This window comes from Canis lupus, chromosome 16 (genome assembly GCF_011100685.1).
Source record: "Canis lupus familiaris isolate Mischka breed German Shepherd chromosome 16, alternate assembly UU_Cfam_GSD_1.0, whole genome shotgun sequence".
Taxonomy (NCBI): Eukaryota; Metazoa; Chordata; class Mammalia; order Carnivora; family Canidae; genus Canis; species Canis lupus.
In genome coordinates, this window is record NC_049237.1 from 9,329,714 (window position 1) to 9,342,811 (window position 13,098).

General features: G+C 37.1%; 1 protein-coding gene across 3 annotated transcripts in view; it reads right to left on the reverse strand.

The window, feature by feature from the left end:
- The window catches only part of TTC26 (tetratricopeptide repeat domain 26), a 53,231-nt gene that overhangs the window by 16,609 nt on the left and 23,524 nt on the right, over positions 1-13,098 (reverse strand). For all 3 annotated transcript variants that reach the window (XM_038559423.1, XM_038559422.1, XM_038559424.1), the window contains 5 exons: positions 10,404-10,478; positions 4,436-4,538; positions 2,944-2,999; positions 1,573-1,626; positions 177-240 (listed from right to left, as the gene is read on the reverse strand). In XM_038559423.1, the coding sequence (XP_038415351.1) occupies positions 177-240; positions 1,573-1,626; positions 2,944-2,999; positions 4,436-4,538; positions 10,404-10,478 (352 nt within the window). The remainder of the gene's footprint in view (positions 1-176; positions 241-1,572; positions 1,627-2,943; positions 3,000-4,435; positions 4,539-10,403; positions 10,479-13,098) is intronic.

Below are 13,098 nucleotides of genomic sequence, written 5' to 3' on the forward strand. Positions count from 1 at the left end.
GAGCTAACCCAACATTGTCTTCTGTGTCTCTCCCACAGGACTTCCTACTTGATACTTCTATACTTTGCTTTCAAGCCTGACAGATGTATCCTGGGACAGAAACTCAAACTTCACCAGTCAATATATGACCAACTCCAATTATGAATTATGTGAATGAGTACTGATTTCAGACATACCACACTCACTCGCTGACCCTCCCACCAGCTGGAAGAACTGCTGGGCAATTTTCATATGGTCCCTCTGAAAAACAAAGCAGAGCTGAGATAGCTGGTAGAAACTGAAAATATTTTATTTGTATTAAACTTTAGGATTTTAAAATATTTGCCAGGACTTAACATATACTCTCATTTTAAATCCTCTCCCAAACAAACTAATTCTAATTAGTGTAAGCAACTAGAAAATTATAACCTGAAACTAAATTAAAACCTACCCTGGGTCACATAAAAAAGAAGAAAGAAAAATCCAATCCCCAAACTCTATCCTAAAAGCAACTTCATTAAATGAATTCATTTATTTAGTCATTCATTCACACATTCAACAGATACTTATTGCTCTTTTATCACACATCAGACCTCATGGTAGGAGCCACGGTTATAAAAAGGAGTATTAATTCAAAACACTCATTCACTTACTCAATAACTATTTACTGCCTACCCACTATATGAGGTGTTGTAGAGTGAGCTAGAGATAAAAATATTTATTTATATCCCCTCCGTTCCCAGAAGAACTTAATGTGCCATATTCAGAAAAGAACTTAATTTTAAACAGTGTTTTGATGTTTAAAAAAGTATTTGCCAAAAAAACAATTATCCCCATTTTATAGATGTCAAAATAATAGATAAGAGGTGTGCAAGGCTAACCAAACACACTGGAAATAAGAATGAAGCTGTGCAATGTTTTGTAGTTGTTATTAGATATAAACCTTGTTTAAGGGACCCCTGGGTGGCTCAGCAGTTGAGTGTCTGCTTTCAGCTCAGGGCGTGATCCTGGAGTCCTGAGATCGAGTCCCACATCAGGCTCCCTGCATGGAGCCTGCTTCTCCCTCTGCCTGTGTCTCTGCTTCTCTCTCTCTCTCTCTCTGTGTATGTGTGTCTCTCATGAATAAATAAAATCTTAAAAATAAATAAACTGCTTAAAAATTGGGTATTTAAAAGATGAAGCAGCATTAAAGCTTTCTCTTTGTCTTTAAATAACAGAATTATTTTTATTTTTATTTATTTTTTAAAAATTTTTAAAATTTTTATTTATTTATGATAGTCACAGAGAGAGAGAGAGGCAGAGACATAGGCAGAGGGAGAAGCAGGCTCCATCACTGGGAGCCCGATGTGGGATTCGATCCCGGGTCTCCAGGATCGTGCCCTGGGCCAAAGGCAGGCGCCAAACCGCTGCGCCACCCAGGGATCCCCAGAATTCTTTTTATAATGGAATCTGCATTGGGAGATATGGAGAAAGAAAAGGAAATTCAGATGAGCCTATTTGTAAGCTTATTGCTGGTGGAACTTTAATATTCATTTTGATCTTTTCCACACACTATAACTGCAAACTATAGATTACCAGTAATTTCACACTCACCGAACCCATTTCCTGGCCAAGGGCCGCATTGACCACTCCTTTGAGGATATACTCCTGGCAACATGGAAATAATACTAATGAATTTCCAAAGAATGTGTAGCTACAAGATCTCTCTCAAATTAATTTCAATTTGATGCTTTATATATATTATCAAAAGTTACCCAGAGTCACTTTTCTCTGTTCCATCTCTGGCTTGAATGAATTAGGAGACTTTCATTTGGTTTTTAGGAAAGTGACCATATAACAGAATTCACCATATTTGTAAATTCACAGTCTTAAGCAGAAAAACTTAGTGGAAACTTCGAGAAGTTAAGTTTTATTTCAACTCAGTGGAAAAAATTAACAATAAAATATTTACATAATAGTTTTTATCAGTTTATTAGCTACTACCATTCTTTGTGACCACATCATATATATTATTTTCCCTTTCCAATCAAATAATAACTTTTGTTTGCTAATACTCTTTTTCCTAAAAAATAAAAAGTATCCTCTGATCTCCATTCGTAAGGTATGCTCTCTTGTGGAGCCCTGGGGTCTCACTTCTATCCCTTTCAGACTTGGTTCTATTAAATATTAAATGTAAATATTAAATAGACACCTTCCTTAGCAGCTTTATTAATTTTTTATGTAAGAAAAAAAAATTTTTTATGTAAGTACTATTTCTATTTAAGAAGGCTCATAAAATGAGCAGTAGAAAAGATGCTGAAGCTTTTAATACACCTGAGAAATATACTTGTTTAGATTTCATAGGGCCTAGAAACATTTCAGTCTTTCATTCAGTAAGTGTAATGTCTGTTACATGCTTAGTGTACATGGTGTTGGAAATACAAACAGGCAGACGCCCTGACTGCAAAGAACTAACAATCTAGTAGAGAAGAAAGACAAGTTACAATTATACTAGTGAAATAAGTTTCTATATCTTGTTTATGTATCTTGTATCTAGATTTCAGTTTTTTCAAAACTCATCCCTTTGGAGGAAATGACCACATACAAGGGAGCTTAAAAATATTAAAAAAGGGACTCCTGGATGGCTCAGTGGTTGAGTGTCTGCCTTTGGCTCAGGGCGTGATCCCAGAGTTCCAGAATTGAGTCCCATATTGGGCTCCCTGCATGGAACATACTTCTCCCTCTCCCTGTGTCTCTACCTTCTCTCTCTGTCTCTCATAAATAAATAAATAAAATTAAAAAAAAAACATTAAAAAAATCCAGAATATTCATTCTCATCGAAAGTCTCACAGGACATTCCTAGATCAATATATATGGTCTTTCCCAAGATTCTACAAGCTGGAAGCTTGTCTAATATGACTTCCCACTACCTTTCTGAAATTCTTTCAACATAAGTAGGTTAGTAAAAAACACATTTTCAAATACCTGAGGAGTAGTAGGTTCCAAATCCTTAATTAAGTTATAAGCTTCTTGTACATCATCTGAAATACAAGAAATAAGTAGCTAGACTAGTCTGTATTCCAACAAACTGCTCTGAAACAGTCCTGAAAAGGTAAGATCCTTTAGTATTCAAATGTTCGTGGGAAGTATGATTTGTTCTATCTGTCTTCTAACTCTCCATCAAGTTCAATGTGGAGTAATTATCCTAAAGATAACCAAATATCTTAGGAAACCTGTAAGTTATGAGGCACCTACAAAAATTCTCAAGAATATGGACTGAGTATTATATAGCAATGGCATTGTAATTCTATAAGTAAAACGACCAATTTTTTTTAAAAGACAATATAAAGTATGTGACAGGAAGTCTGGGATTTGCTTTAAGACGTTTTAGCAGTAAAAAGGGACAGGGAGAATGGATGAATGAATGGCAATATTTTGAAGACTGTTTGAAACTGAAATTATTATTTAGGTGTTCATTTTGGGTGTTTTGACTATTTTGCTTAGAATTTGAAAAATTTTGCAATAAAAATTAATTTATAAAATATAAAAGATATTTAATTCTTGTCCAAATGCCTATTTCTTTGTGCTTATATATCAAATAGAACTGTTTGCAAGTTCATGTTCTTATTTTAATAAACACTCACATTTTCCGGATGCCTGGGTGGCTCAGAGGTTGAGCGTCTGCCTTTAGCTTAGGGCATTATCCTGGCCCCGGGATCAAGTCCCATATCGGGCTCCCTGTGAGGAGCCTGCTTCTCCCTCTGCCCTGTGTCTCTGCCTCTCTCTCTCTCTCTGTCTCTCATGAATAAATAAATAAAATCTTTAAAAAAAAAAAAACACTCACATTTTCCTCGATGAGGAATATGTTGTCTGGTTGTTTTTTACCATGTTTTCTACCTAAAAAGGCCCACACTGTTAGTACAAGGCCCATGACAGTGCTACCACCAATGCATGGTAGCTACTCTCCTATACTCAAAACTGTTAGATCGAAGACTGCTTAGGCATATGTCTAACATTTTTAACCTTACTTAGGGGCAGTGAATACCACATTCTCTTTGAATCATAATATTTCTCATAAGAAACTGGAAGTACAAAGAAACAGAAAGGCAGACAACCAAGGCAAATAAAAAATAGTTGATAAAAAAGACTCAAGAAAATGTAGATGTGCACTATAGGTAGGGAAACACCAGAAAAAGAACCACAAGAAAGGGGAGGGGGAAACAGTACAAAAATTGAAATAGAAAAAAAAAAAACTGAAATAAAATGGTTAGAGAACAAAAAGACAGAAAAAGAAGAGGAAAAAAGAAAAACAGAATGAGGGAAAAGGTTGGAAGCAAGAGAAGAGGAAAGAGAGGATAAAGAGAAAAGATACAACAAATAAGCACCAATAAATTTGTTCCCTCCTATGAATTTCAGCTAGAGATTAGATGTTCTAAAATATCTCATTATAAGCAAGACCAAAACAAATTATTCTTACCTTGACGAAGGTAGTAAATCACTAAGTTTAACCGAGCTTCAGGAATGACATCAACCAGAGGAGGCAAAACCTGCAAAGCCCCTTCACCTCCTCGAAAAACCACCTAGAGATAGATAGAGTGAGTCTGTTATTATGGCAATAAGTATGAATACATTTATTGGTGGAAATGTTTAATTAAGGAGATACAACTTATAACTGGGCACTCAGTTATTCTTTGAAAGGTTGAATATATTTCTGAAGTTCTCAGTATACACATGACCTTGACCCCATTGAAAACAAGCTATTTATTAAAATTATAAGAAACAGAATAAAGGCATAAGCCTATTATACATTTCCTTTTCACAAGAACTGCAGAAAACTCTTGTAGTACCCAAAAATTAATAATAAAACTTTTTTCTAGACAGATAATCTGTATCAAAAACTCCACAAAGGGCAGCCCGGGTGGCTCAGGGGTTTAGTGCAGCCTTCAGCCCAGGGCGTGATCCTGGAGACCAGGGATCGAGTCCCACATTGGGCTCTCTGCATGGAGCTTGCTTCTCCCTCTGCCTAAGTCTCTGCCTCTCTCTATCTCTCTTTCTCTGTGTCTCTAATGAATAAATAAATAAAATTTTAAAACAAAACAAAACAAAAACTCACAAAGGGGGGGCGCCTGGGTGGCTCAGTTGGTTAAGCATCCAACTCTTTTTTTGTTTTTAAGATTTTATTTATTTGAGAGAGACAGACAGAGACAGAGACCCCAACCCCGGGGGAGGGGCAGAGGGAGAAGCAGACTCCCCGCTGAGGGAACCCAACATGAGGCTCCATCCCAGGACCCTGAGATCATAACTTGTGCCAAAGGCAGAGGCTTAACTGACTGAGCCACCCAGGTGCCCAAGTATCCAACTCTTGATTTTGGCTCAAGTCATGATCTCAGGGTTGTAGGATGGAGCCCCACATCAGGCTCTGCTAGTCATGGAGTCTGCCTGGGATTCCCTCTCTCCCTCTGGTCCTCCCTGCTCACTCTCTCTTTCACTAAGAACAAATAAATGAACAAACTCCATGAAGGAATTTATATAACTTTTCCGAGCCTGTTTCCTCATTTCTAAATAGTGCTGATAATGTCTACCTTTCAGGATTATTATGATTGAATGAGTTAAAGTGGGCTAAATGTGTGGTACATAGTAGGTAACATTTAACTCAGTAAATACTCATTAGCACCTACTATATGCCTGGGATTGTAGCAGGCACTGGGATTACAGCAGGAATGGATCACTCCCTTGTCACTACATAGGCTATACTCAAGTGGGGAGAGAGCCTCACACTGCAAACACGTAAGTATATTGTCACACGACAGTAAATGCTATAGAGATGAGCTAAAACAAAAATACCATTCAGAAAGGCAGTTTTGTGTGCTGCTATGTACCAAGAGCCTAGCACAGTGTCTGGCAAAGAGCAAGTTGTTTCACAAATAAATATATAGAAATCAAGGCCATCAGGCATGAACTACCTAATCTCTCTTTTGTAACTCAAAAATATCTACTTGGTCATCATCTTTCATGATTCTTCCTTGTCTGAGATTTTCCCTTCTTTTGCCAAGATTCTTTTACCTGTTTTCTTGATATTGTGATTTAAAAAATAATTCCAGTATAATTAATATACAGTGTTATATTAATTTCAGGTGTACAATACAGTGATTCAACAATTCTATACATTCCTCAGTGCTCATCATAAGTGCATTCTTAATCCCTATCACCTATTTCCCCCATCCCCCCACCAAATCCCCTCTGGTAACCATTGGTTTGTTCTCTATAGTTAAGAGTCTGTTTTTTGGGTTGTCTCTTTTTTCTTTCTTTGTTTCTTAAATTCCACATGAGTGAAATCATAGGTTATTTGTGTGTGTGTGTGTGTGTGTGTGTGCGTGTATATATATACATATATATATATATATATATATATATACATATACATATACATATATAAAACCTCTTCTTTATCCATTCATCTATTGATGGACATTGGGTTGCTTCCATATCTTGCCTCTGTAAATAATGCTGTGATAAACATAGGGATGCGTGTATCTTTTTGCATTAGTGTTTTCATGTTCTTTGGGCAAATACCCAGTAGTGGAATTACTGCATCACATGGTAATTGTATTTTTAATTTTCTGAGGATCCTCCTGTCTTCCAGAATAGCTACATAAGTTTGCATTCCCACCAACAGTGCATGAGAGTATTTTTTTCTCCGTACCCTTGCCAACATTTGTTGTTCGTTGTGCTTTTGATTTTAGCCATTCTGATAGGCAATGAGGTGACATCTCATTGTGGTTTCGATTTGCATTTCTCTGATGATGCTGGGAAGTGATGTTGAGCACCTTTTCATGTGTCTGTTAGCCATCTGTATGTGTCTTCTTTAGAGAAATGTCTGTTTATGTCTTCTGCCCAATTTTAAATTAGATTATTTGGGTTTTTACTCAGCCATTAGAAACGACAAATACCCACTATTTGCTTCGACAAGGTGGAGACCTGGAGGGTATTATGCTGAGTGAAATAAGTCAATCGGAAAAGGACAAACATTATATGGTCTCATTCATTTGGGGAATATAAAAAATAGTGAAAGGGAATAAATGGAGAGGAGAGAAAATGAGTGAAAATATCAGTGAGGGTGACAAAACATGAAAGACACCTAACTCTGGGAAATGAAGGGGAAGTGGGTGGGGGGTTGGGGTGACTGGGTGATGGGCAATGAGGGAGGCAGTTGGCGGGATGAGCACTGGGTGTTATGCTATATATGTTGGCAAATTGCACTCCAATAAAAAATTTTTTTTAAAAAGATTTTTGGGGTTTTTTTGGTGCTGAATTGTAGAAGTTCTCTTATTTATTTATTTATTTATTTATTTTTTTTATTTTTTATTTTTTTTAAAGTAGGCTCCATGCTGTGTGGAGCCCAAGGTGGGGCTTGAACTCATGACTCTGAGATCAAGACCCAAACTGAGATCCAGAGCCAGACACTTAATCAACTGATCCACCCATGTGCCCCGAGTTGTTTAAGTTCTTTATACATTTTGGATACTAACTCCTTATTGGATATGCCATTTGCAAATATCTTTTCCATTCAATAGGCTATCATCTTTTTGTTTTGTTGTTTCCTTGGCTGTGCAGAAGCTTTTCATTTTGATGTAGTCCCAATAGTTTAATTGCTTTTGTTGCCCTTGCCTCAGGAGACATATCTAGAAAAATGTATGGCTGACGTCAGATTACTACCTGTGCTTTCTTCTGGGATGTTTATGGTTTTAGGTCTCACATTTAGATTCTTAGCCCATTTGGAATTTATTTTTGTGTGTAGTATAAGAGAATGGTCCAGTTTCACTCTTTTACATGTAGCTATCCAGTTTGCCCAACACCATTTGTTGAAAAGACTTTTTCCCATTGGATATTCTTGCCTCCTTTGTCGAAGATTAACTGACCATATAATTGTGGGTCTATTTCTGGTCTATCTATTCTGTTCTGTTGATTTGCGTGTCTGTTTTTGTGCCAGTTTCACAGTATTTTGATTATTACAGCTTTGTAGTAAATCTTGAAATCTGCGTTTGGAATATCTCCAATTTTGTTCCTCTTTTTCAAGATTGATTTGGCTACTTGGGGTCTCATGTAGTTCCATACAAATTTAGGAATGTTTGTTCTACTTTTGTGAAAAATGCTGTTGGTACTTTGATAGGGATTGCATTAAATATGTAGACTGCTTTGGGTAGTATGGACATTTTGACAATGTTTGTTCTCCCAATCTGTAGATCTCAAAACTTTTTTCTTTTTATCTCAAAACTTTTAACTCGACCTGGATCTTGTTTCTCTATTAATTATTCTACCTTCATTAGTCCTGGTGTTACTTCTCAACTTTAAACATTCACAAGGGTTTTTGCTCTTTCTCTCGGCACCATCATTCTGCCTGGAGAGTGCCCTGTTTTTCCTTCCTTTCAATGCCACACTTCAAAAGTGCGTGGCTTACTGCTTTAACCTTATTGTTCTTCACTCCTTAAGTCTGTTCTTAGCACACTAGTGAACTTACCCTCACAAGTCATGAATTAATCCCTATGACCAATTCAATGGACTCTTCTGTCCTCTTGCTCAATGATGTGTCTGTAGTTTAGACACTGATGGCCATAGAATGACCACAAAAGCATGATTTACTAAATGCTTACTATATGTGCTAGATACTGTGCAAAGCATCTTATATACATTACCTCATTGAATCCTCACAAGAAAATAAGGTAGGTACTGTAATTTCCCCGAGGACACTGAGTCTCAACAATGCTAAGGGATTCACCCAAAGGTCCAAAGCTAGTACATGGTATAGCTTGATTTTGACTTTAAGTCTGACTACAAAAGCCAATGCTCAGAAAAATCATTTATATTGCTCAGTATATCTAGGCTTTGTTTTAAACTGTAAAAGTGGTATGTAATCATTGGGGAAAAAAACTTATATATGTAAGTTTTACAAAAGGAAAAAGGACAATTTGCATACTCTCACTTGCCTCTTTAATCCCACTTTCCAAGGCTAATCTCTATTTGCTAGCTGATATACCCCTTCTAATCATATATACATATGGTGGTTCTTTACTCTGGCTGTATATTATATCCACCTGGGAAAACTAAAGAAAAATATTGATAGCTAAGCCCTAGCCCAATCATTAAAAAATCTCTGGGGGGTGGAGCCCATGCATCATTATTTTTAAAAACCTCCCAGGTGATTAAAATGTGCAGTTGTAAATGGCATTGCATTATTTGGGTGCTTGTTCATCTCCCCTTTCTTGTCTTATCTGCTTATTCTCCTTCCTTCAGCTCCTTAAATACAGATGCTCTTTTGGGACCATCTTTTTCTCTGTTTTTAATCCTTATTTCCGTGTATAGTTGTCAAGACTGAAGCTATCACTTCTCTTATGAAACTCCTGAACCTACTCTCTAGTCTTGATCTCTCTTCAAGCTTGATTTCCAGACTACTCTCTCTAACACATCATTCTCCACAAAAATTTAAGTTGATAAACTAGACAAGAAGTGAAAAGAGGCAGAAGCTCATAAAACAAGCAATCCAGAGAAAATTATATCTGTGATGGAGGCCTGAATTAGAGAAGGAATGGAATAAATATAAGACTTTGCCAAAAAAGAATCAAGAGGATTAAGTGAACAATCAGGTATCAGATAAAAAGGAGAGGAGGGAGTCTAAAGCAGTTATGGTTTCATCATGGTACCAGGAAAACTAGTAGTAGAGAGGAATAGAGAAATCAGAAGGAAAAGGTGTAGCTATTATTAATACCATTTTCAGATGAGGGATCTGAAACTCAGCAATATTATGTGATTTTCCCAATGTCTACAGGTGTCTGAGTTGAAAGCAGTTGCTCTGTAACCACAATATTGCATGATCAATTAAACTTAATGTGAACATGATTTTACCTATGGCCATCATAATCCAGCCTTAAAACTGACTGCTTCTTCACTTTTTCACTAAGACCTTCTTTTTTCACTATGCCCCAGCACACACCTTCTGTTCTACTAAGCTTAGCATGCTCACACCCTTTCACATATGTCATTTTCGTTCAAACTCCATATCCTTGACTTCAACGAACCCTCTAAATCTCAGCCATCCTTCAAAGATGAACTCAAATTGGACTTCCACCAGAAAATCCTTCCTGTTTATTTTAACCCACAGGGGTTACATGTTCCCTGGTCTTTGCCAACAAAATGAACACTTGGACCTACACTACCTTGCACTTCTTTCTCAATGTTATATATGTATTACTGCCCTCCCAGTAAGGGTTTCCTTGAGGAAAGGATCTGATATCTGAAACTTAATTTTCTCTCCCCCATAGAAAGGAGGAGTCCACTTGGAGTAGAGAAGTATCTGCTACAATATCTCCCTTCATTCATCCATCTAACTGCTGTGATATTACTGAAGTAGGATAAGCTCAGTTCAGTCAAAACAGGAAACTGCTATTCACCAGATTGTGCCTGATGAGTTCTTTAGCAAATTCAAAGGAAGAAGAAGCGTTGTCCATCAAGCTTTTGAGTTCTGCCTGAAATGGAAAAAGGAAAGGCTTAGGAAAATGACAAGTATATAGTTATTATACCACATATTTGCAGAATGTTTTATAGTTTATGAGAAATTTAACATGCCATTTCATTCATATTTCATCTGTTCCTCAGGACTCTTACAGTCAGTGTGATTTTTAGCCTCATTTTACAGATGAGAACATTGGGGCTTATAAACAGTAAATGATGTGAACATTACAACAAGTGGCAAGTTTGAAACTGGTAAGCCTAAGTCTGAAGGCTCCTACTTAATCTTTTCTTAAGAGTCAAAGGTGATAAAGGAACTAAACTTTTGACAACTGAGGTTGATTCTTAAATCTGACCATTCTACCTATATCCTAAATTCTCATAGTACCTTCTTCCTGCTGCTTTGGCCTTTATTTACATAGCAAAATTAAAATATTTTCTCCTATTACTTATTAGACCTATCAGATCTCTTCTGTATTCTCTTACCCCCTTAAATCCCCATAGAACAAATGCTCCGCCATTTCCAGCATCTTCACTGACACCCTAGATTCACTTACCCTACCTCATCTTTCTTATTCCTACCTTGCCTATCTATAATTTTGAGTAATCTTCCTCTCCTCTTTTTCTACTTTCATCAGCTAGGCAGCTAAACTTCTCAGGATAAAATAATTAAATTCTTGATTGTTCTCACTAACCACTACAAACTTGTTTTACTAGTCTCATATGAGATTGCACATCTACCTCAGCAACCTTTTTATTAATCCCTTTTCTTGTCCACAGCAGCAATTTCCAAAGTGTTCAATAATATTAGACTAGATCAGCAGTTTTCAAGCTTTTTGATCTCAGGGTCTCTTTTATAATCTTAAAAATTATTAAGGATCCCAAAGAGCTTTTGTTTATACGGGCTATAGTCCACATAAATAGCCCATAGTACAGTATATACTGTATTAGAAATTAAAACAGAAATTTTAAAGTATTCAATTAATCAAAAATAATACTATGGGATGCCTGGGTCCCAACTACTCAGCGGCTGGACGTCTCCTGTGGCTCAGGGTGTGATCCCAGAATCTGGGATCGAGTTCCAAATTGGGCTCCTTGCATGAAGCCTGCTTCTCCCTCTGCCTGGGTCTCTGCCTCCTGCCCTCTCTCTTTGTGTCTCTCATGAATAAATAAATGAAATATTTAATAATAATAATAAACTTACTACACATTAACATAAATATTTTTCATTTAAGGAAACTGCATTTACAAAACAAAAACTTAGAAGAGTAGTACTGCTTTGTATTTTTGGAAATCTCTTTAATGTTTGGCTTAAAAGATTAAAAGACAGTGTTTGTATCTGCATTTGATATATTTTAAAATTATGCTGTCTCTAGAAAGCTTCACTGCACACTTGAGCAAATGAAAGTGAAAAGACAAAATCTTATAGTATTATGAGGACAGTTCTGATTTCAGACAGGGCCAGCCAGAACCAGGGCTGAGCCAAGTGAGATGCCTAGGGCATAGAATTTAAAGCAGCACTCCCTACAGATGAAAAGATGTTCAACATCATTAGTCATTAGAGAAATACAAATCAAAACCACAATGAGATTCCACTGCACGTCCAACGGAATGGTTAGAATAAAAAAGTCAGATAATACCTGCTGGCAAGGATATAGAGAAACTGAATTCCTATACACCTCTGGTGGGAATATAAACTGGCATAGCTACTTTGTAAAATGGTCTGACAGTTTCTCAATTAAATACAGAGTTCTAGGGCAGCCCCGGGGGCACAGCGGTTTAGCGCCGCCTGCAGCCCAGGGCATGATCCTGGAGACCCGGGATCGAGTCCACATCGGGCTCTCTGCATGGGGCCTGCTTCTCCCTCTGCCTGTGTCTCTGCCTCTCTCTCTCTCTCTCTGCATCTCTATGAATAAATAAATAAAATCTTAAAAAAAAAATACAGAGTTCTATATAACCCAGCAATTCCACTCCTAGGCATATACCCAAGAGAAATGGAAACATGTCCAACACATATCCAAAAACATGTACATAAATGCTTATAACAGTATTATTCATAATAGGCCAAAAGTGGAAATGACCCAAATGTCTATCAGCTAGTGAATAGAAAAATAAAACGCAGTGATCCATACAGTAGTAGAGTATTATTTGGTCATAAAAACGAATGAAGTACTAATACAGGCTACAACATGATGAACTTTATAAACATTATGCTAAGTAGTCATAAAAAGTTCACATATTATATATTACTTTTATATGAAATATCCAAAATTGGCAAATCTACAGTGAGAAAGTAGATTCGCAATTGCTTGGGCTAGGGGAATGGAGGGCCAGGGTTGATGGGGTTTCTAAGGGGCATGGAGTTTCTTTTTCTTTCTTTCTTTCTTTCTTTCTTTCTTTCTTTCTTTCTTTCTTTCTTTCTTTCTTCTTTCTTCCTTTCTTCCTTTCTTCCTTTCTTTCTTTTTTTTTTTAAAGATTTTATTTATTTATTCATAGACACAGAGGCAGAGACACAGGTAGAGGGAGAGGGAGAAGCAGGCTCCATGCAGGGAGCCCGACGTGGGACTCGATCCCAGGTCTCCAGGATCACACCCCAGGCTGCAGGCAGCGCCAAACCGCTGCGCCACCGGGGCTGCC